Source organism: Aotus nancymaae, unplaced genomic scaffold (genome assembly GCF_030222135.1).
Source record: "Aotus nancymaae isolate 86718 unplaced genomic scaffold, 86718_ANA_hifiasm-v0.15.2.pri h1tg000025l, whole genome shotgun sequence".
Lineage (NCBI taxonomy): Eukaryota > Metazoa > Chordata > Mammalia > Primates > Aotidae > Aotus > Aotus nancymaae.
This window is the reverse complement of record NW_026988438.1, coordinates 32,124,150-32,147,723: the sequence shown is the minus strand read 5'-3', so window position 1 is coordinate 32,147,723 and position 23,574 is coordinate 32,124,150. Positions and strand designations below refer to the sequence as shown.

The following is a 23,574-nucleotide window of genomic DNA, read 5'->3' as shown; positions in this document are numbered from 1 at the left end:
AGCACTTTTTGAAAATACACACAAACTTCTGACATCTATGGTTTCTCATCTTCAGATTCTAAATAAAGGACACTTTTCAATTAAATACTTTAGCCAGGTCAACATGCAATAAATCTATTACCTCATCATGAAACAAAATGTGTACCTACAATCCAGTAAGTATTTCTTCGTATGCAGGACACGTCTACATTGTCAAGCTCTGAAGGCAGGGGTAAGAATCCAGTGGAGAAACGCAAGGAAATGTGGGGTATGTATGATTCTTGCCCTAGAAACAACAACTAGAAAAGGAGGGTTTTTAAGGAATTCAGAAACATTGTCTCCTGTCTCTCAGATTCAGTCTACAACACCAGGCCTCTGGCTTCCAAACAGTCCCAGGGAAGTCCCTCTTCAAGTGTCACCAGCCTGCGCCAGCCTTGAGGCATCCTCACTGTCATCTACGGGAAGAATTGGGTTTTCTCAAAACAGCTGTCAGTTTGTATTTCTAGAACTGTCAAGGTAGGAAAAATCTTCAAAATATATGAACTCTAAAGGAAACCATTTTCTGAAGAATATGGAGGTTTTTTTCAACCCAGTCAGTTGCAGGCTGCATGTACATGTCTGTACATTTCAGTCACATGTCAGAAAACGTGTATACTAAATGAAAACAATTACAAGCTTGTGAAACTTATGAGACAGGATGTTGAACAGTGATGTTTTATAAAGGATGATCTGTTTACAGGTGAGAAGGGGCAAACGGAGAAACCACTGAAGACAGAGTTTTAAAGACTGCCGTGAAATTTCAGATGTAGGGTTCCCTTATCCTGCCTATGGGTGTGCGTGTGTGCGTGTGTGTGTGTGTGTGTGTGTGTGTGTGTATTTAAAACTTCTCCTAGCACTACACCTGGGGGCTTCTCAGGAACCCTGGGAGTAACGGAGATCTTGCTGCCAAGCCACAGGGCATAGGCATAGAGCAGGGCAGGAGGCAACAAGCCTTTCATTCATTCATTTATTCATTCAGTCATTCCTTCTCCCCACAGGAAGTGTCCTCAAGGGAATGCACCCACAGGGCCAATGCACAGTGCCTCTTTCTAGTCCTGGATTTTTTCAAATAAATTCAGGCCACAAGGAAAGGCCATTTGGAAGCTGCTGGCTTTGACACCACTTTCCCAGTCCACTGTGGCAAACACCTCTGCCAGGGTCTGAAGTGCCTCTGGCCACACAAAAGAGAACATGGCCAGAGGCTGCAACACCAGCACTAGACTGTTGAGGAGTCTCCTATTTCCCATTCTCAGTCCTTCCTAGGAAGAGCCTGATGATGTCACACAGTTGTAAAATGCCCAGAACAGCACCATGAATAGGTGGATACAACCCATGTTAACCTCGAATGTAGACTTTCACAGTAGGATTACATATTTATTTAGCAAATACACAAATGGCAAGAAACTAGATGATGCAGACAACTTATTATTGTAGGTGAGTACTTCATATATATTATCTCAGTTAATCCCCATTAACCACTCTGTGAGATGGATGCTACTACTATCCTATTTTAGAGAAGAGTATGGTTAATTTGTCCCTGGTCATACAGCTGACCAGTGGCAGACACGTGTATTCAACCCCAAGCAGGCTGGGTTGGCTATGCTGCTGCTCAGATGATGTTCATCTCGAGTTCAGTTACTTTCTAAAGGAGGAAGCACAGACCAACCCTGTGAGAGGAGGAGATGGGAGGACTGTCTCGTTCTTCACCTAATTGGCAACTGGCTCAGCTTTGTATACTTGTCTGGAATTCAAATCTCAAATCATACACACCAGCCATGAAAGCTTAGGCAATTATAAACTGTATCTTAGTTTGTTCACCTAAAAGTGGGAGTAATAAGGGCCTACGATGTATTGTACAGCCTATCTCCTTCTATTTAGTATACCGTGGTGCTCCTTTGAGAAAATAATGCAAATATTTACTAACTCATCTTAGAAGCCAAATCCTGTATTTTTGATATTAAGTGTCCTGATTTTTCTTTTGGAATTTTGACCTTTATTAATCAGATGGTTTATAAATCTATCCCATGAAATGAAGCACTATAGATTTATTACCTGGGTTTTGGAGATGAGGACACTAACGAGTAGAGACTCACAACAAGAAACCTGTTGATATTTGTGGTCAAGAATCAAGTCATAGCTAATGCAAGCCATTCTTGGTCAATGAGACTCTACCTTTTAACTGGGCCCTTGCAGGGAAATCTGTTCCAATGGCAAAGCTGAGGCTCCCAATATCTTAGGAAAGTTCTAGATGACCTGCTAACCCAGTACTATCACATGAATAATTGAATTCGGTCAGATTCCTGTGTTTCTATTAAAGAGGTGCAGTCCTGCCCTGGGGCCTGTGTATTGTCCGCTCCCGGAATGTTCTCATGGCTAACTCTTACTCCTCCTTGGAAGTTTTGTCTCCCATATCAACCTCTCAGCAAGGCCCACCCTGATTAACCTATTTAAAATTCCAATACTTTCTCCTCCCAAAACACCAGACCCTGCTTTAGCTTTCCTCTTTTCTCAATCACTAACCACCTCCCAACACCGTGTATATCACATACTTCAATTGTTCATTGTCTGGCCCCCTCCCCTAGAATGAACAACTCCCTAAAGAGTGACATCTTCATTCTGTTAACCAAAAGATATCAAGTGCTCAGAACTTTGCCTGGCATAAAGCAGGGACTCAATATACATATTATTACATAAATAAATTCAAAATACAGAGGTACTTTTAAAAATTCACCAAATAATCAAATAAGCTAAGACTGATTCAACAGTTGTGTTTCTGAGACAAAAAGCCAAACAATTTCATAGCACTGGGATGCAGGGTTGCAGCAGGCATTTCATGAGCCTGGGGCATGACCTTCAGTGCTAAATTTAGTGCTCCTGGTGTTTCTAAGATTCCTAGTCACCAGTTTAACTTCATCTATCTAGGATGTTCATACCAAGAGTGTTTCCACAAATTCAATGACCTACTTGAAATAAGAAGCAAACAAACTCGGACCTGCTTTTCCCATCTCCATGCGAAAGAGCCAGACCTACGAACGAACTGATAGCAAAATTGATGGAGAAGCACTTCACAGTTGCAGGGCTATGGGATTTCTAGGCAATTTAAGCGGAGGTGAGGAAAGTTTTGGCTAGGATATTCAGTGTGTACACTGAGACAGGTATTCCAGTACCGAACCAGCAGTGAAATGCAAGAAAGAAGACAGGAACACTGGTACAGCATTCTTCCAGGAGGGAAGAGTTGAAAAAGTGGATGGTGAAAATCACACTTCCCTTGGTTTCAAAGCCCCAAATCTTTGTTCCTTACAGGGAGAGGAAAATAGTTAAAAACAAAAGTTAAGTGTACATGTATGAGATGACAGAGAGTTATTCTCAACTTAATGCACTTAATTAATCCAAACTAAACATAATACTTTCATAATGAAAAATATAGGCCTTGAAAAATCTGCCAAGCAAGAAACACATCATATTCCCATAAATGTTCATTTTATCACTGTTTAAGGAGTTTTACTAGTGGCTAAATGGTAATAACCCAGATAGGCCCCCAAAATGGAACACTGGCCTAAGCATATCTCTCTAACACTCATTGTTCCTAAATAACAAGACTGTTGAACAAATTAAAAGCAAAATAATACATTTCTTGTTCTTTTCGTGAATCTTTTTAATGTAACCACTCACCAACAAACATGAAATCAGTAAATCAATCATTAAAAATAACTGTCTCCACATATTTATAGATTGAATCACAAATGATAAATACCACATAACAATACCTGTATAGAACTTTCACTAAATGTTTTATGTTTTCACCCATGTCTCTTCATCAAAAGTGTGTTTATATGACACTATCTACTAACCAGGATATTTTTATTCTTCTTAAGATCAATTCTTACTTCTTTCCGCATATAGGGCTGCCTTTGATAGCAAAGGGTCTCTCCCCAGCAGAGGTATGTAAGTCTCTCCATCCTGGGAATTGCAAGTGTTTGTTCATTTTAACATTTAGTTTTCATAAAGTTTGCTGGTTCAAACTATTTTCAACTGTGCTAGCCCTGCCACACAGTTTGCCTAGGTCACTGCTATTGCTATAAATTTAATTTTTGCATATTTTCACTATTAAAAGGACAACGTTAGCTTTCTGGGAATGAAGTACCATTACTTCAAAGCTGAGTTTTAGAAAATGTATCAAGCTCTTAGCCCTCTTAAAAAATGTGTGCAAAATATTAAGACAATTTCTACACTTAAAACCTCATGATTCACCAAGTTTTAAACCATCTCATACAAACTAAATCTCAAGAAGGATAACTGTCTTTAACACATTTTAATAAATATAATTTATACTGTCTTTTAACCAGTTTGTTAAATTATAGTTTATTCTCAAATAACTGTTAGAGAGAATGAATGGGATATGCAATGATAGCCTTCCCTAAGTCAAGAGATATTAGTTATTTATATTACTTACATCATTCATATTAATGTATAGCATTATTTATTTCTTATTTTCTACTTATCATTGGGAGTAAGGGGAAGAACTTGAACTAATAACATTTCTACCAGAACTTCACAATACCGGTGTTTTCACTTTATTTTAAACTAGCCATCATGAAAAATCTGATTTAATACTTTGAAGCACTTTCAGTTATGACTATTCAATCATGTTATGAATCAGCAAATTTGTTGCTCCATTAAACTGCTTTTAAGACTACCAAAACTTGCCTAGCTCTTCTGTCACACCTTTATCAGAGGAAATGGAAGAAGCTATTACAAGGACGCCTGAAACTTGTAAAGTTTCAAAACCTGGACAATTACTCAACAGAATTTTCTTCTGAAAGACATTTTGTAGACGTTTCCCATGATTATCTCCTATTCCAAATGGCCCATCAAATCACATTCTAAACAGGTATTCAACACTTACTAAGCACCCACTGTGTGCAGAGATAGCACTATACTAAGCAAAGGAGTATACGGTTCTGCCTCATTTTATTCGTGCATAAATACACAGCAGTCGTGATTCATTCTCTTAACTTTGTAGAAACGTGAGCTGCATCCACATGGCTGAATCCATGGCATTCATTTGGACTTTCTGGGGCAATTTACAGGTTCTCTGATTAGACAGCCCCAGCCCGTTGGGAGATCGCTCGCCCCTTCACCTTCTGGCCCACGCAGGACAACTCGCGGGCGTCGGCCACACCTTCCGCAGGTGGCTGAAACGCCTGAGCCAGATGCACCCGGCCCACCTCCCTTAGCAGGGGTTCCAGATAGAAGTGTGTAAATGTGTGCAAGGACTTCTGCAAATCAGAGGACTTGTTGAAAGGCCCAGGGGTCCAGGCGTGAAGGGAAAGCAGCCGATCCGCGGGGCACCCCCTCCCCGGCGTCCCCCGCGCCCCGGGCGCTGCGCAGGCCGCCGCTGATCCCAGGGCGCAGCCGGCGCACCTCGGGCCTAGCACTATTAGAAAAGCAAATCGCAGAGCCGGGGTGCATTTAAATGCCCGGCTGTGGGCCCTGGGGGTGGTTCTCCAGCGGACACCACCGCAGGGGCCTCCAAGGCGCGCCAACCCCGGGGCGCTGGGCGCGGCCCGCAGGCGCACCCAGGACCTCAGCCCGCAGCGCCTGGGCGTCCGCACCAGGCCGGGGCACGGGCGGGCACCCCGAGCCCCCGGTCCCGCGTCCCAGCCCCGCCCGGGCCGCTTAGCAGCCACCCGGGAAGACGGCGAGCGCCCTGGCCCCCGCCCCGCGGCCGCCGGCCTCGGCCCCCTCCCGACGCACCACACCTAGCAACCGGCGCTGACAGGACGCAGTGGCGGCGGCGGCGGCGGGAGGAGGAAGCGGAATGGCTGCCGCGGTGGAGCCACCCCCGCCCCCCCCCCGCTCCACCTCCCCGCGGCAGCAGCCGCCGCTGAGCCCTGACAGCTAGAGCCGGGGCGGAAGCGGCCGGCGGCGTGCAGCGCCCGCCCCCCGCAACCCCCAGCGCCTCCGGCCGCTCGGACCACCCGAGCCAACTAACTCCGCGCCCCTGCCCAGCGCCCAGCGCCCGCCGCCCGCCGCGCCCTCCGCCCCGCGTCCAGGCGCTCGGCCCCGCCGCCGCACCCCCCGCCGCCTCGCCGCGGCGCTCCCCGCTCCCACCACTTCACAGCCCGCGTGCACGCCCCGGAGTCCCCCAGCCGTCCGCCCGCCCGCCCGCCTCACCTCGGGGCGCCTGCCCCCTCCCCCACTCCAGCCCGCTCCCCACCCCCCGGCACCTCGCGTCCCCGCATCCAGCCACCCCCCACCTAGGGGCTCGCACGCGCCCTCCTCGCCCCGCCGCCTCCCTCCCCGCCGACCACCCCTGGCCATTCCGGGGCTCCCCGCCCGGGCAGGAGTTTCCTCGCGCCCGGCACCCCCGCCCACCCCCGGGCCATTTACCGATGTGGTTGTCCTCGATGTGCTCGATGAGGTCGGCCAGGGTGGGGAAGTGGAGTCCGCAGCCCCCAAATCGGCAGGTATTGGAGAAGAAGGAGGCGGCGGCGATGCCTGTCATGGTGCTACATCGAGAGCCCCCCTGGTGTCGGCTCTGTGAGCGCCGGGCGGGCGAGTGAGGGAGGCAGGCCGGGTGGGGTGAGGAGAGGAGGGGCTGGGGGAGGGGGAGAGAGGCGGGGTGAGGGGAGCGGCGAGGACGGGACGGAGGGAGAGGGGGCGAGAGAGATGGAAGGAGAGCGAGGAGCCACCGGGAGGCAGAGGGGAGGAGGCGGTGGCTGCGGCGGCGGCGTCGGGAGCGGCTGGGGGAGGGTGAGGGCGGGTGTGGGGGGGAGGCCGCCGCAGCTGGGAGGAGGGACCAGGGCGGGAGGCTACAGCTGTGCGGCCCCAACCTCCGCGCTAGGACCCAGGCCTCACCTGCGAGCCCTGCCACCAACTTTATCTCGCTAGGCCTGCCCTTTACGGCTTGCCATCCGTGCCATCTGTTTGGATCCTTCTTGGTTATGTATATAACGTTCTTAATATATACACATCGATTAATTACACCTACCTCCCTGCGAGGAGAACTCGGGGAGTTACCCTGGCCCCTCTTGGAGACCTTTTTTTGTATTCAGCCACCTGTCTAGGTGTGACACATTCACAGGGGACCCAGGAAAGGTAATTGTGTGCACCTTCTTCTTTAAACCTTCTTTAAAAAAAGTCTATGTTCTCTGGAGGTTTGTACTAATTGATTTTAATGAAGCTTCCCTCTAGGCCAGAAGAAAATCTTAGCTTTATTTAAATTTCAAAATAGAGTGCCTGGTTGTCAAGTGCATTTGCCTGTGTTTTACATATGTACCACGGTTTTTATACTCCCTGCTCCTTTTGGGAAAACGTAAACTAAAATAATTTCATCACCCCAAATCACAGCACCCCACTGTACCCACTCCACCATCTCAGGTCTGATAATTAACCCATCTACATTTCAGCACAGCAGAAAGGACCGTGCATTGATTAAGGATAGAAGGAGTAGAAACAAGGTCAAGGGACATAGTGACTCTTCATTTAAAAAGGAAGCGATTTCATCCTGTGAGCATTTAAACCACAATGTTGACCAGGTAAGCACATAAGTTGAATTTAGTAGCTTCCCTGAAAACCCCCAGCATTTTGCTGAGAATCAATTACTTTCTTGTCCCCACCCGCTCCTCCAGTTGCAGTCATATTTCTGCTGTAAAGTGTGTGTTTTCCAGTAGCACTTTTCCTGGTTCCTAAGAAATATTACACATTATCTTGCAGTTTATGACCCAGCAGTACATTTTTTATTAATATTAATATATGTGTACTGAATTTAGCATTTTTCCATACGGCAAATTTCACTAACCCTCTGATTCAGATACATGGAGAAATAGTATTCCTCCCTCCATAAACTCTACATCTCTATCTACTGTTATTTCTAATAATGGGATTGTCTGCTTTTCGTGCAAGTGCTTAGAGTAAAGGCACATGTAGTGTGTCTGTTGTTACAGGAAGTTTTATGATCTGATCATCACTAGTGGCATTTTCTCTTGCTCATCTCTCCTGTCTTGTAGCTTACAAGGTGACAAACTTTTGCTGAGATGAGATTCGACTTGGGTGGGACTGGGGCAGCTGTGTCTTGAAGTTCAGTTTGGTGCCAAGAATGGTTTCGTGGGTCCAGTTGAGGGTGGGGGTAGGGCCCTGTTGTGCCTGATAATGAGCCAGGGACCCAGTTGGCAGGAGACTGGGGCCAAGGCCAGACAAGGGTCTAAAGAGCAGGAGTTAGAATTCTAGATCTTGAATTAGAATTTTGGCAGCTGTGCAGTACATTCAGCTGCCCAATCTGGGAAGGCCTTCAACTGAGAGCAGGCAGAATATCTGGCAGACACACAGCACACCGAATGACATGGAAATGCAATACAAAAACTTCAGCCAAAAATGGTGCCAAAACAGCCACCCTTAGAGATGAGTGTTAGGTACCCCCACTGTGCAGCATCTGGGGAGCCCCAAAAGCTTTGAAGAAGTAGCAACTCTGTCCTCTGGAGGGAAAATTGTCTATGGGGAATTATTAACTCCCAAAAGAGTGTGGAGTAGTGGTTCAGGCAAGAGAGCTCAGAGATGGAAAGTGCCAGAAATATGCAGGTGAAAGATGAAGGAAGTAATGCATGGCTCTCCACTACCTCCTGTCAGTTTCAGTATTCCTAAAATAAAACCTTGCTAGGCCAAATTGAAAAATTAGATTTTTTTAAAAAAATGAAATGAGCCAAAATAACTTCCAAGATGAATCAAGATTTTGATTTTTAAGACAAAATTATTTTCTCTACCTTGGATAATTATTAATATTTTATAAGGAATCAGTTTATTTTGCCTGAAAATAATCTACCCTACTACTTCATATGACTGAAGCTTCGTTTATGTGACATTCTGCTCATGCTACTTTTTAAAAATCTGTACACTCTAGGCATTTCTATTCTTTAAGTAAAATACATGATTATGATATTTTAGATCTGGAAGATACTCTGGCTGTCAGAACCATTGGTTTTGGAGATATGGTAAACTGAAGCCAGGGACATCAAGCAAGTTCTCCCAGGTGCACAGTTTTTTTCTCTGTATTCATGGTGCATTCAAAAGGCATTGATAGACAATAGAAGGACAAAGATACAGTAACTGCATATGAACTTTTTTAAAAATCGCTTTATAATAGCATGCTTACCTTTCTATACTTACATTTTTAAAATGTTTGTTTCAATATCTCTTTAAAGTCAACATCTAAGCTACAAAAATATATAAAACACACAATTCAGCTTACTACATCTGAGAGAGAAGGTGATGACTGATATACCTCTGTACTTGTAAAAAACATTTACCTGTCTGATTTGGAAAATGAAAATATTTGAAAGAAGAGGGGACAGTGAGGGAACTGAAAAGTCAGAACGATACGACAGTGGCTATAGACGAAAAGCATTTTCTGGGTTGAAGAGTCTTTTCTTGAAAACTATCTGCCTCTCCCCAGAGCCCAGTGCCTCCCAATATGTAGGCACAAAGTATGGATGTGCAGTGGCCCCGTCATATGGTACTTAGTAGTACAAATGGTTTGAGATCCCATAGCAGTCTCCCCAAATCCAGCACGTCCAGTACCCCTCGAGATGGGACAGCTGCCGGAAGGTGTGAATCTGCTGGTCTAATGGAGCCAACTGAAGACACTGAAGGATGCTGCTTCACACAGCTGTCTATCCTCCACATACAGGAATTGGTTTATTTTGGCATACACTGATAATCAAAACCGAGCACTTCCTGTGTCCTGTGTGGACATCTGTTCATGATGCAAGAGGATCTATATGAACATTAGATTCTGTCTTGGATCTAACTCTATACTGCCTTGAACTCTAGCTTTCTCTGGCTTTTTAGATTGTTTTCTAGGTCCCTCTTGAGGTGATTTTCAGGTTTACTAGATGTTTCTTCTATTGTCACCACTGTGTCGAGTGAGCAGATCATGAACCTTGGTCTTCAGCTCATGCAAGTCTGTGGACACTTACAATGTCTGATGTTCCCAGCTCCTGAATACTAAGGCTGCCACTTCCACCAACAGTGGCCTTGGCCAAATGGGATGCTTTCTTTAGGCCTCATCTTCTTCTAAGGAGGATGATGTCTATTCCGGATTTTCTTGTTTAATATTTATGCAAGCAAGTTCTCTGTATTGATTTTATTCCAGCTCAGAAATGAATCAGCTTTATCTGCTCTCTGGTGATTAATTCTCATTTTGTCCCCCAGTCTCATTTTGCCTAGGATTAAGAGCTGGCCTTAGAATAAGTAATGGGGAAATTCTTGTTAGTTGCCCCCAGTGACCACTCTTCATGAGTGTTAGCCCCTAGCTCTCCACCTAGCTACTTCTGCCTACTGACTGTATACATAGTTATGGCGTTTATTTCTAGTTCCTTGCAGGACTTTTCCAGAACTAAAGTAGGAAAACACCCATCCAATCTCTGCAGTTCTAATTGCACATCCTAGGTCCATTCCCCTACGTTATGTGCCGCACTGCTACCCAGATGATAACTTCAAGCCTAAATCTGATGGGAGCCGCTGCTGCTCAGCCCAGCCCAACCTGAGATTTAGAATAATGTTAACAAAAGCAGCTAAGAAATCAATATTTCATTTTTTCCTTTAACCTATCTTGATTTAACATCTACGCAAGCCTCCTATTACACAACTCCAGAAGGCTCTATTTATAAAGGCAACTGCATGAACAGGGACCCTGGGATCTGTGCAGCCTTGCAGTCCTGTTCCACCATGCAAGATATGAGGGATACAATTTGAATAAGACAAGCACAGTCTCTCCTCACATGAGAGAGCACTAGGTGCTTTGCAAAGTCCTTCTCGATCTCTTCTAAGGGCCTGCTAGGGGTGGCATGGTAGGACCCTGTGTACTACCCTCTCAGCTGCTCTAGTATTTACTATTTCCCTCCTTTCCAGCTTTGGCTCACTCAGATGATAACTTCGGTTGCTGTTGACTCTAATGGAGCCACTAAGGCACTAATGCTTGTAAAAGACTGTACAGGCTTTTTTGCCCAAAGATGTGTTTTTAGGTGTTACTAATTCTCACTCAGCAATGCATAGTCTTGAGGATTTCTATAACTTCAAAGGCTACTAGCACCTTTTTTTGCTGTAGCTTTTTGAGGTCTTACCAGCTCACACCATTGCAATCCATTTCCTCTAGGACTCAGACAAGTATCAGTGGAAACTAAACTGGAAGATAAAGTTGGGAATACTGCTCTATGATCTCATCTCCCCTGCTAGAATGTCTTAGCAGTAATTTCACTACCAGAATAAGCTTCCTGCTCTTCAGTGACCATAATTGGTCCCTGCAGAAGCCTCCCAGCCTTACCTCCTACAGTTTCCCTAAACCATTTTAGTTTTCTTTCTTCTTCTTCTTCTTTTTTTTGAGATAAGATCTCACTCTGTTGCCCAGGCTGGAGTACAGTGGCACGATTATGGCTTATGGCAGCCTTGACCTCTTGGAGTAGAGTGATCCTCCCACTTCAGCCTCCTGAGTAGCTGGGATTACAGGCTCACACCACCATGCCCAGCTAATTTTCTGTATTTTTTGTAGAGATGGGGTTTCGCCATTTGCCCAGGCTGGTCTCAAACTCCTGGGCTCAAGTGATCCACTCACCTCGGCCTCCCAAAGTGCTGGGATTACAGGTGTGAGCCCCTGCATGCTGCCATTTTAGTTTTCAAAATGCACTCACTTGTTCACACAAAGTCCATCTTGCCTTTCTTTGCAAATGTTGTGTAGCCTGCCTGAAACATTCTTTTTCCCTCTTTCCCCAAATACACTGCAGCAACTCAGCATGTCATCTCCTCCAGGAAGCCTTCCCTATAACCTCCTCCTCTTCCTTCCCTGCTGAGCTGGATGCCTGACATCTGTGTTCTAGCCAAATTCCTTCCGTATCAGATTCTGACTACTGGCTTCCTGGTCTCCCATCTCCTGTATACCAGTAGTTCTCAAACCTTTTGATCTAGAATCCCATCAGCAAGAAAACTTGAACCTTGATCTCATATTCATATTTTTTTATAAATTATATACAGGTGCTACTTTTCAAATATAGTATGTATATATTATAGGCTGGACACAGTGACTCACGCCTGTAATCCCAACACTTTGGGAAGCTGAGGTGGGAGGACATTTGAAGCTAGGGGTTTGAGACCAGCCTGGTCAATGTAACAAGACCCTATGTCTGCAGTAAATTTAAAAATTAGCTGAATGTGATGGTACACACCTGTAGTCCTGGCTGCTCAAGAGGCTGAGGCAGGGGGGAATAACTTGAGCCCAAGAGTTCAAGGTTACACTGAGCTGTGATCACACCACTGCACTCCAGCCTGGGCTACAGAGTGAGATTCTATCTCTATTATCTCAAACAAACCGAAACCAAAACCAAATGTAGTATGCATATTATGAAGCAAATCAAACTCTTTTTTAAACGTAGGCATAGGAGGCCTAGTATCTTCATACCATACTGTAGAGTATTGCCTGGCCCACATCCTGGAGTGAATGCATTCCTCCTTGGAGGCCTCTGCACTTGATGGGAGCCTCCTTGAGAATAGAAACTATCTTTCATTGTGCCTGCACTGCTCAATAAAAGTTATATGGGAGTATAGCTCAGCACTGTGATAAGGCAGTATGCTAAGATTTCAGTTTTCAATGTTAAAGAAATTTCTAACTATTTGTTACTGTTCTCTTATTTGTAGCATCAAGGCAAGATAGTCTTCATTCTCTTAGCTTGGATAGATTACAAGTCATTCCTTACCACGATGGTGGACCCACCCTTGGCAAGACCTCTTTCTAAGGTCTAGCGCAGTGACTGTGCTGAGCCCGTAACAGGCACTTACAAAATGTTTGTCTCATTTATTTTGATGGTGCTCGTTTCCTAGTCTCTGCTGACGCAAAGCCATTCAACTCAACAGAGATAAGCAGGGAGCCATTCAGCCATGACATGAGATTTGACACTAGCTCTCCTTTTGTAGACTGACTAGGATACCTTTCCCTTTCACAGATGTTCAAATTCATTATGATGATTATTTAAATAACAATTACCACATTCATTGAGTGCTTACTGTTGGACTTGATGCCTTAACACAGAGCAGTTCTTAAATCCTATGAGGTAGACAAATGCTATTATGCCCAAACTGTGGATGAGAAAAAACATGACCCTGGGAAATAAGGTCACTTGCTAAGGTCCTTAAAGCTAGTAAGTGCTGGACCTATGATCTGAACTCAGCTCTGTCTGACTCCAGAGTCCTGGCACCTTACATTCTATCCATACTTGAATTTGTAGATTCTAGAACATTTTTGTTCTCTCCCCTTGAATCTAGGGGCAAGCCCATGCTCATATAAATCACAGACACTGAGCTAGAGGGACAGAAGCATACTACTTTGCCAAATGCACTTAGGTGAGGATACTGAGGATCAGGATGGGGAATTGATGATGGAGATGTCATGCAGCCTCCAGCAGGAACCGAAGCTCTTGGCTTGTCTTTTCCCCTCTCCCTCTCTATTGGGAGATCCTCTCATTGCCGTTACCAAGCTTGTTTCTGGTCTTCAATACCTTATTTGAAAATGAAACTTTATGGAGATGTCAGACTTTTTAGCCGGGCACGGTGGCTCACGCCTGTAATCCTAGCACTTTGGGAGGCTGAGGTCAGGAGTTCAAGACCAGCCTGGCCATCATGGTGAAACTCCATCTTTTAAATAAAAAAAAAAGAGAGAGATGTCAGACTTTTTACCCTTTTGTTGCTCTTCACCCTGTTCCTGATAACCTCCACTCTGTGCCTTCCTGCTGGTGATTTTGGGGTGGAGTAGGGAACACAGGCATCACCTGTCATGAGGTGTCCCTTTTGCTTTTGTCATGCTCTTTGTCTTTGTTTCCTGTTTTGTAAGGACTTAACTCGTGTTGCCTTTCAGCCAATTGTTTGGCATAATGATATTTTCTGTTGCAATTTTAGTTCCCAGAGTCACAGAACAAACAGTCCCGCTAAACGCCATCTCAAAGGGCTCTGCAGCTCAATCCCTTCTTTTCCAGATCTGGACCAATGTGGAGGCTACTTTTGCCTTTCAGAAAATGGAACCAGATTCCAGTCATTTTTCTAGGAAATGACTTCCCCTGGGTTTTATAACTTAATTTACCTTTCTGTAATTTTCATCCCATTATGTGTTTGCCAAGATAAATGATTCTTTCTTCCCTGTATTGCCATATATATATATATATATAAAATGACTTTTCTTATTTCAAGGCCTCAAACTCAGAAGCCTTAGGGTCAGACAGGGGATGCAATGAGAGAAGAGGTGTGTGAATGCACCTTTGTATTGTGTGAATGATGGGGCAATGGAGCCCCGGAGAGAACTATTCTCTTAAAACACGAAAGCAAACACATTCCACCTGCGGCCCACAGTTGGCCCATAAAGCTTCCAGTTTGCAACCTCTATTTTTCCTTCCATGCCACAGTGCAAAAATTAGATTACTCTTATTGCCACAACAGCCCAAGAATATCCGGATTAATTATTTCTCATCACTGTGAGATTAGATGTAATCTAATTCTTGTTGGAAATAATTCAAGGAGTATTCTTTGCACCTGAAACAGATCTTGAAGATAATATCTGAACTGCCCAGGTAAATGGTCATATCAGAGGAAATAAATAGTTGATAAGGACTGTCTTCCTGGTTGTAACACTTCTTGGTTCTCAACGTCTTTCCATATTCCCCAGTGCAGATCAAAGTCATAAGAAAATTTTCAACAAGCTCAGTGTGTAAGTACTCTAAATTTATCTAAAGCATGTGCTGTAAAAGATAATTTTTTATAGCACTTGACCAGTCTTTTTTTTTTTTTTTTTTTTGAGATGGAGTCTCGCTCTATCACCAGGCTGGGGTGCAGTGGTATGATATTGGCTCACTGCAACCTCCACCTTGCAGGTTCCAGCGATTCTCCTGCCTCAGCCTCCCAAGTAGCTGGGACTACAGGTGCGCACCATCACACCCAGCTAATTTTCATATTTTTAGTAGAGACAGGTTTCACCATATTGGCCAAGATGGTCTCAATCTCTTGACCTTATGCTCCACCCGCCTTGGCCTCCCTAAGTGCTGGGATTACAGGTGTGAGCCACCAGGCCGGGCCGCACCTGATCAGTCTTTATCTATAAAATCATTAACAAAACCCTTCAGTTGGTAGGTTTGGGCTGCCCAGTCTTTGAGTATTCCCTCTATTGTGTCTGCAGCTCAAAGTCACATTGCTTGCAAGGTATTCTCTTTAAAAATGTATATAGTAATCAAATATTTTAGATTACAGTCTTCAGGGTTAGAGCCAACTCATGATTCCAGTTTCTTTCTCTGTCTTTCACCATTCCCATTCTCACTTTCCCCTTCCCCAATCCAGTGTTCCTCCCCTGCTGCCTTTCCCTGACTGTCCCCAACCCCCTGAAAATATGATGCCTTTTCAGGATTGATTTTTGAATGGGGCCTGGGCATGGAGAGTGTTCGGTATTGTGTTTGAGAAAGTTGTAGCAGAGAAGAGAATTCAAGAAAGAAACAGGAAAAAGGAAATTGGGAAAGGAAACAAAAAAGGGCAGAAGCAAAGGTTGAGAATATCTTTTTCTGCCTTCTCTCTCCTGTGTACCAAAGTCCTGCAGCAGAGGAATCCTTCTTCAGATAATCCCTACTTGGTCTCTTATTCTTCCGAACCACAATCACATTTGCATCTTATCTTCTTATTCTATACCCTGGTCCAAAAGACTGATCAGAGGAAAGGTCTTCACAAAAGTTCAGTATTGAAAAGACCTAGATCCTAATGCCAACTTTTTTTTTTCACTTATAAATCATTAACCTTGGGGAAGTCACTCAATCTCTCTGAGACTTCCTTAGCTACAAACTGGATCTAACAGTACAGATTCTACCCAGCTTCTGGGAATGAAATGAAATGTTGCGTGTGAAAACACACTGGAAACTATAAAATGCTAATCAAAGATGAGTTATGATTGTTATCTCTGAATCCATTGCTACAAATGCTATGGCATGTGGTCATCTAACCGAATTTTCTTAGATTATTTGGAGAAGGGGGTGGGTGTTACAGTCCAATACAGCAATGAGGTAGAACTTTAAGTTATAGGAAGGAAACTTTAAATTGCCAACCATTGCTATTTCAGAGACATCATGAGGATGTGAAATCACTTTGGAGCATACCTGCTTTATTTTGAGATGAGTCATTTGAATGGATCCTTTTTAGTGTGGTAGACATAGTGAGATACTTATTATTCTGGGGGGAGTGCAACAGGTATTATTTTAGTTTTGGTTTTGGTTTGCTTGACTAGGGCTTGCAGCTTCAGCACTGCAGGCGGCTGGAATCTTGCTGCCAAAATGATTGGTTTGGGAAGTGGGCATTTGGCCAGAAAGTCCCATCAGAATTAAGTTCAGTACTTTTATCCAGTGGTTATCTGGATTTCTATCCAGATAAGCCTCTGCCTGCTCTCTTCTCATCATTTGAGAAGGAAGCATCTAGCCCAGTTGATGCTGGAAAACATCTTAAGACCAGGAGGGACTTCTGCCTGAGGACAAAGCCAACTTAGCAGAATGTGGAATTAAGAGATCTCCGAGAAACTGAACTGGAATTCTGATAGAACTGTGCCTGAAGCCCACATTGGTCTTTGCTGTTACATGATCCAGTGATTCGTCTTTATTGTATAAAGCAGTTTGTGTTGGGCTTTAGAGTACTAGATAGTGATGGTGAAGTCATCATCCTAAGTGGTATAGAGTTCGAAGGTCTCTGGACAAGGGGTGGGAAAGTTTACATAGTGTTCAGGGAGCTTATTGAGAGGAAGCTTCCCATCTCCTAATCTTTCTTGCTGCAGTTCACAGCAGTGAATGTGCCTCTGATGGGCTAAGGTTAGACCACCTTTGACCAGCTGATGGAGAGAACGCTGCAGGAGGGAGGCCTGAGCTATCACAGAGGAAGGGAGGCTGAAATGGGTCCTAGCATTAGGGTGGGGCTGCGGATGAAGCTGTGTCACTAAGTTGATGGCCATGAGTGTTGTCCGTAAATATGCCTATGTTCAGTTTTCATAGATTCTGCCAAACCATTTTCCAGAGTCAGCTTAGCAATTTACATACGCGCCATCAGTGGTTCAGAGTTCCCAGAGCCTTTTACTTTTACGTTGTCTACAGGCTAAATACATTTCAATTCTCTTAATTAAGATTTTTTTTTTTTTAATGCAAGTGTAACGCAAGTGCCTGAGTACCTGCTGGCTCTAACCTATTCTCCATGAAATAGGAATATCTCAGCACCTCCATCAAACAAAATTTTCCTTCCTGATATAGCAGTCATGTGGGGAGAGGGAAGGGTAAGGAGTGTGTGGTGTGTGTGTGGGGCAGATGGTGAAGGCGTGGGTAATGGTAAGGAAGGTTATTTTCTGCACAACTTAGGTTGATTCCATATCTTGGGTATTGCAAATAGTGCTGCAATAAACGTGAGAGTGCACATATCTCTTTGACATACTGATTTCATTTCCTTTGAATATATATCCAGTAGTGAGATTGCTAGATCATATGGTAGTTCTATTTTGAATTTTTTGAGGAACCTCAATACTGTTTTCCATAATGGCTATACTAATTTGCATTTCCATCAACAGTGTATCAGAGTTCCCCTTCACCTGTTTGCCAGCATTTGTTATTTTTTCTTCTTGCTAATAGCCATTCTAATTGGGGTAAAGTTATATCTCACTGTGGTCTGATTTGCATTTCCCCAATGATAACTGATGTTGAGCATTTTTCATAAATATCATCAAGGAATGAAGGAGTAAAGAAAATATGTTATTTTCACTGCTATAGTCTGAGGAAAGAAGGAAAGAGACAGAAAGAGCAGAGAGGGAGAGAGAGAGAATGTGTTATTTATAAACAATGGAATACTATTCAGCTATAAGGAAGGAATGAAATCTTGTCATTTGCAGCAACATGGATGAACCCAGGAGACATTATGCTAAGTGAAATAAGCCAGGCACAGAAAGACAAATATTTCATGATCTCACTCAGGTGCAACCTAAAGAAGTTGAGCTCACAGATGCAGAGGCTGGGGAGGAGAAAGGGGAGGGTGAGATGGGGAGAGATTGGTCAGTGGGTACAAAGTTATAGTGAGATAGGAGGAATAAGTTCTGGCATTCTATTACACAGTGATTCTGGCTAGCAATATTGTATATCTCAACATACCTAGAGGAAAGGATTTTGAATGTTCTCACTACAAAGAAAGGGTAAATCCATGAGGTGATGGATATGCTAAATACCTTGATTTGATTTTTACACAATATTTTTACACAATATTTGATTTTTACACAAAATACCTTGATTTGATATTTACAAAATATCACACTGTACCCCATCGATGTGTACAATCGTGTGTCACTTAAAAACAAAGCAACTCTCCATATGTTAAATTATTCAATATATGTTGATGAAATAAACAGTAAGGTTTAGTATTATTTCCACTACTGCTGGTTAATTTTTTATTAATTTTTGCTTAAAATAATTCCTCAGTTATCTAAAAAATTCATCTTATTGGACTTAGGTAACTAGTGACACCAGCTTGTTAAGCATGAAAGATTTGCTTGAAGATGGCAGAGAGAGTTGATATAAACTTAATTGACTTAATATTTTCATTTAAATATATGTATCTCCTAAAAAAGCAAAACATGCAAACTGGCAAAACTATGCGTGCTCACTCAGATAGTACCTAACATATTCCTACGTTGCCTTTCATGGGTTCCATTTTTGGAGTAGGGGGTGGCAGCCTCATGAATTGGATTCCATGTTTCCAGTGGCAATGTCTTTCACTGTCTATTGTGTAGGCTTGTCATAAATGCTAGATTCGTGGGATTATTATCAGTCAGTATTACCTGCCAGCCTTTGGGAACTAATGAACAGAGCTCAGCAGTTTCTGAATTTTTCTATGAACTTGTTCCTGCCATGTTACAGTTGGCACTTTCAGCAATTCACATTTTCATCCATTCAGAGACATCTTGTAGCAGAGACTTCTAGGTACCTAGCCAATATCTATTTCCACCTTGCTCCTTAGTAACAGGGTGAGAATAAAAAACATACTGACTCAACTGCTGGGCATTGTTTTCACTTGGCCCATCCTCCCTTCTGTTCCCAAGAGCACAGCGAGACAGCCGGAGCATCAGTAGCTATCTTATGAATGTGAGAATGTGGACCACACTAGGACGATGAACTGGAACTGCCCTATCAGCCCTGTACTGCCTACTTCTGGAATTCTCATTCTGTGAGAGAATAATAAATTCCTATTGATTTAAACCACTGCTTCTCAGGTTTCTATTACTCATAGTTGAATGAAATTCTGGTATTCTAAATATTCATTCAATGTAATCCCCCATTTGATTTGTTCAGCATTTTACAATTGACTTGGAACAGAAGCCTGTACAACAGAAATGTATACAACTCACTGAGGCTCCCTGACCTGGGTCATGAAAGACTAGGCTTTAAAGGCTCTGCCAAGCCAAATTATCCATTGTGGAACCAGGGGCTGGGTGGCAGGGCAGGTCCTTCTACTCTAAGGTAGCATCTGGAAGTCCACAGGGTAGAATCAAAAGTTGAGGACTAAAGGTCATCATAGCAGAGCTCCCTGCCTGTTGTCGTAGCAGGAAAGAGAGATCCATGACAATGTGTTGCAACAAATGTGAAACTTCCTCCTGCTTTTGCACTAGAGACTCGCAGGCCTTCCTGCTGAGTTAATCAAGCCCCCGAATCTCAGTGTCGAGATCTTTTGGATCTGTCATCAGCCCATAGGCACTTTCTCACTCACCTGCCTTTTTCTACCTGCCCTCAGACTAGGGATGATTTTCCATCCCTTTTCCCACACTTCAACACCATCACCAGTGGAAAGGTCACTGCGGTTGTGAAAGGAACAGCAAAAATGCTCACTGTGGCAGATATCACTCCCACTCCGTTTCTATCTCCCACTCCATTTCCCCCTTTTCAAAATTTTGTTTCCCCAAATCATTATTTTATTTTATCGAGATGGAGTCCCACGCTGTGGCCTAGGCTGGAGTGCAGTGGTGCAATCTCAGCTCACCACAACCTCCACCTCCTTGGTTCAAGTGATTCTTGTGCCTCAGCCTCCTGAGTAGCTGGGATTATAGGAGTGTGCCACCATGCTTGGCTGATTTTTGTATTTTTAGTAGAGATGCAGTTTCAACATGTTGGCCAGGCTGGTCTTAAACTCCTGACCTCAGGTGATCCACCCGCCTTGGCCTCCCAAAGTGCTGGGAATATAGGCATGAGCCACCATACCCCACCACATCATTTTATTAGTAAAAAAAGTGTTTACCAAAAGAAAATGTAGGAACTAAAATAGGTCAACTGCATACTGAAACATTTTGTGGGTACAGCTTCCCAAAAGCAATTTATAGATACAGAAAACTGAAGGAAGCTGAAGATTAAAGCGAGGGGTGGGAGGGGAAGCAAAAAAAGAAGAAGAAATGAGTTTAAACTTAAGCAGGTCTGATCTACCTGCTTGGTAAGTGAATGAGACCATTTCCAAAATCAAGAACATTTTTTTTTTGCTCTGCCAGTTATTAAATTAATAATCTGAGCTATATCCCTTAATACCAGAGTCATTTTAGTAATGGTGTAGCTTATAAACTTTTCACTCTCCTGTGGTTTCTTAAGCTGAGCTGGAGCCAACTTTTCAAACTACATTTAACTCAAAGCAGTGTTTTAGTGCGTTATAGACTTCAATGGAAACTAGAGCAGGTGTTTCCCCAGACCACCATGCTAGGTGTATGGTCAAAGCGCTAATGAGGACTGAAGTTCATATTCTGTGTCCTGACTCCTACAATCTCCTCCTTCTCTTTCTTTTTTTTGGTTTTTGTTTTTTTGAGACAGGGTCTTGCTCTGTCACCCAGTCTGGAGTGAAGTGGTGATCACGGCTCACTGCAACCTCGACCTCCTCAAATGAGGTGATCTCCCACCTCAGCCACCTGAGTAGCTGGGACTACAGACACAAGCCACCATACCCAGCTAATTTTTTGTAAACATGGGGTCTCACTATGTTGCTCAGGCTGAGTCTCCTCCTTCTGGTCCAAACAAGACAGGGAATTTCTGGGTGCCCTATAATGGCTTCCATTCCTGCAAGTGTCGATGTCTGTCCCTGGCAGCCCCACCTGGAGAATCCTGGGGTTCTTGCATGTGTTATCATAATGCCGCTCTGCTCGGAGCCCTGCTCCAGAGCCATGCTAAGCCCACTGAGGCCACCTCTACCCTGGGAAAGTGAGTGAGGAGTCCCAGCAGCACAGGGCACATCAGGCTGCCCCTAGATCAGTCATCTCCAAATGTGTTCGGGGGCCCCCTTTTTCTGGCTCCCACCAGCCACCCAGGAGCTGTCACTGGAGCAGGCCTAGTGGCATTTATCTGGATCCCTCTGATGGGGACCTGAGCCCCACAAGTAGGTCACAAAAGCATAGTTACTTAACACTTGAATCACTTAATCCTTCTAAGCCTCATTTTATTTATCTGCTTGTTGGGGATAAATAATGGTACCTTTACATTGCACTCATTATCACCATAGCCACAACTACCATTTTTTTCCCATTTACTACGAGACATGTATGGCTTAGTGGTTAAACATACAACCTGTAATGCCAGATTGCCAAGGGTCAAGCCATGCTTCTGCTACTGAATTCCTAGATAACCATGGCAAGCTGTTTGAGGGCTCTGTGCCTCAGTTTCTCCATTTGTAAAATGGGGAAAAAAAGCAGCCTACGTTACGGAGCCATTATGGAGGGTAAATGAGCTAATGGTATTAAAACACGTGGAGAAGCCCACAGCAAGTGAGATAGTGAACACCAAGCGCCTGCAAACCTTAAGAAGACGGCAAGTGCCAGAATGCTTGCCAAGCACAGGAAGCTTCGTTTACCCTCCCACAGAGGCAGGTACCATTTATTCCCATTTCACAGATAAACAAACTGAGGTTTAGCAGTGATTCAAATGTTAAGCAACTGTGCTTTTGAGGACCTGGGGGGTTCTCTCCTTTTCTCCTTTGCTTTGAGAAGCCCTAGATCTCATGGGTTGGGGGTCGTCATCCCTACTTCCCAAATTGATACTGGGTTTCACAAGTTGTTTCCCTATACCTCAAACCTATACTGAAAATACATTCCTTCACCTTTTCCCAGTGCTAACGCCTATCATTCGCCCACAATTGAGTTCCTCCTCCCTCCTGGGGCCACATTAGCCAGGGTCCCCCAAGGTCCCTGGTGAAATCCTGGTTGGGGGAGATACTTCACTGCAGAGAGAGGGGTACAGTCCCTGCGAAGAGTGAGGCCTGCAGGGACAGCTGGCTGCCTTGGGTGATAACTGCACCAGTTTGCGGGAGTGGCTGCAGACTTTCATTTCTTCTCCAGTTCACACTTCATAATTAGCTAGCTATAGCCTCACCATCTTCTTAAATTTCCTGTTCTAGATTTCTAGCTCACAAAACAAAAATCTCCTTCTAACATTTCTTCTTCATATACTTCGGGGAAAGAAGCACCATATCTTTTTTGAATGGTTTGATCCCAAATGTGGAGTTAGTGTCTACTTTTTCCACAATGACCTTGGGTTTTTTTTTTCTCTCTCTCTCTCTCAGCTTCCATCTGAACTTCAATTCTGGCTGCTCTGGGCCAGAGATTAGCCATTCTCACACCCAGCAGCTAATTGCTTATGTCAGAGAATGTTATTTATCTACTCTTCCCTGAAGTTTAGAGCAACACACCTGCAAAATGCCAATAGGGCTTAGTATGGTTTATGTTCTTCCCTAAAGAATTTGGTGTGGAAATGGATTTTTCCATCTAGTGACAATTCTCAAAATGTGTTACAGCTCTGAGAAGTACATCGTGAAAGGGAAGTTCTGCTTCCAACTCTGCCCGCTCCCTCCCCAGTGTCTCCCTTCCCAGACGCAATCGCTATTACTCACTTTTTGTTTTGCCTTCTAGATACATACGGGCCCATGTGTATGTCCCTTGTAACCAAGGGGTAGCATGATGCTCACATTGTCTGAGACTTTGATGTGTTTCATTTAATAATATATCATGCGGATCTTCCCATATGAAAATGTATAGGTGCTCTTCATTCTGTTAAATGGCTGCATAGTATTCCACTATATGTAGAAGTACTTGTATTAGTTTCCTATTGTTTCCATAACAAATCATCACAAATATTGTGGCTTAAAACAATACCTATTTATTATCTTACAGTTCTGGAGGTGAGAAGTCCAAAATTGGTCTTACTGGGTAGAAATCAAAGTGTCCTCAGGAATGCATTCTTTTTGAAGGCTCCCGGGCAGAATCCATTTTCTTGCCTTTTCCAGCATCTAGAGGCTGTATTCCTTGGCTCATGGCCCCCATTCAGCAATCCTATCGCTGTGACTTTTGTGTCTGTCATCACATCTCATTCTCTCTGGCTCTTACACTCCTGCCTTGTGATTACATTGGGCCCTCCTGGATCATCCAGGATAACAGTCTCCCCATCTCCAGATCCTTAATCAAGATCCATCTGAAATGTCTCGTTTGCCATGGAAGGTATTCACAGATTC

At 44.0% G+C, this 23,574-nt stretch overlaps 1 protein-coding gene and 1 long non-coding RNA gene across 2 annotated transcripts in view; one reads left to right on the top strand and one right to left on the bottom strand.

Annotated features, from left to right (window-relative positions):
* Positions 1 to 6,747, bottom strand: part of JAZF1 (JAZF zinc finger 1) — a 338,342-nt gene extending 331,595 nt beyond the window's left edge. The window contains exon 1 of the mRNA XM_021670142.2: positions 6,412 to 6,747. Within this exon, the coding sequence (XP_021525817.1) occupies positions 6,412 to 6,526 (115 nt within the window). The 5' untranslated portion in view covers positions 6,527 to 6,747. The remainder of the gene's footprint in view (positions 1 to 6,411) is intronic.
* LOC105714007 (uncharacterized) lies at positions 6,403 to 19,304 on the top strand. Its single transcript, XR_010344090.1, has 3 exons — positions 6,403 to 6,488; positions 7,431 to 7,559; positions 19,145 to 19,304. It is a non-coding gene; the product is annotated as an uncharacterized LOC105714007 (long non-coding RNA).
* Positions 19,305 to 23,574: the final 4,270 nt, after the last annotated feature.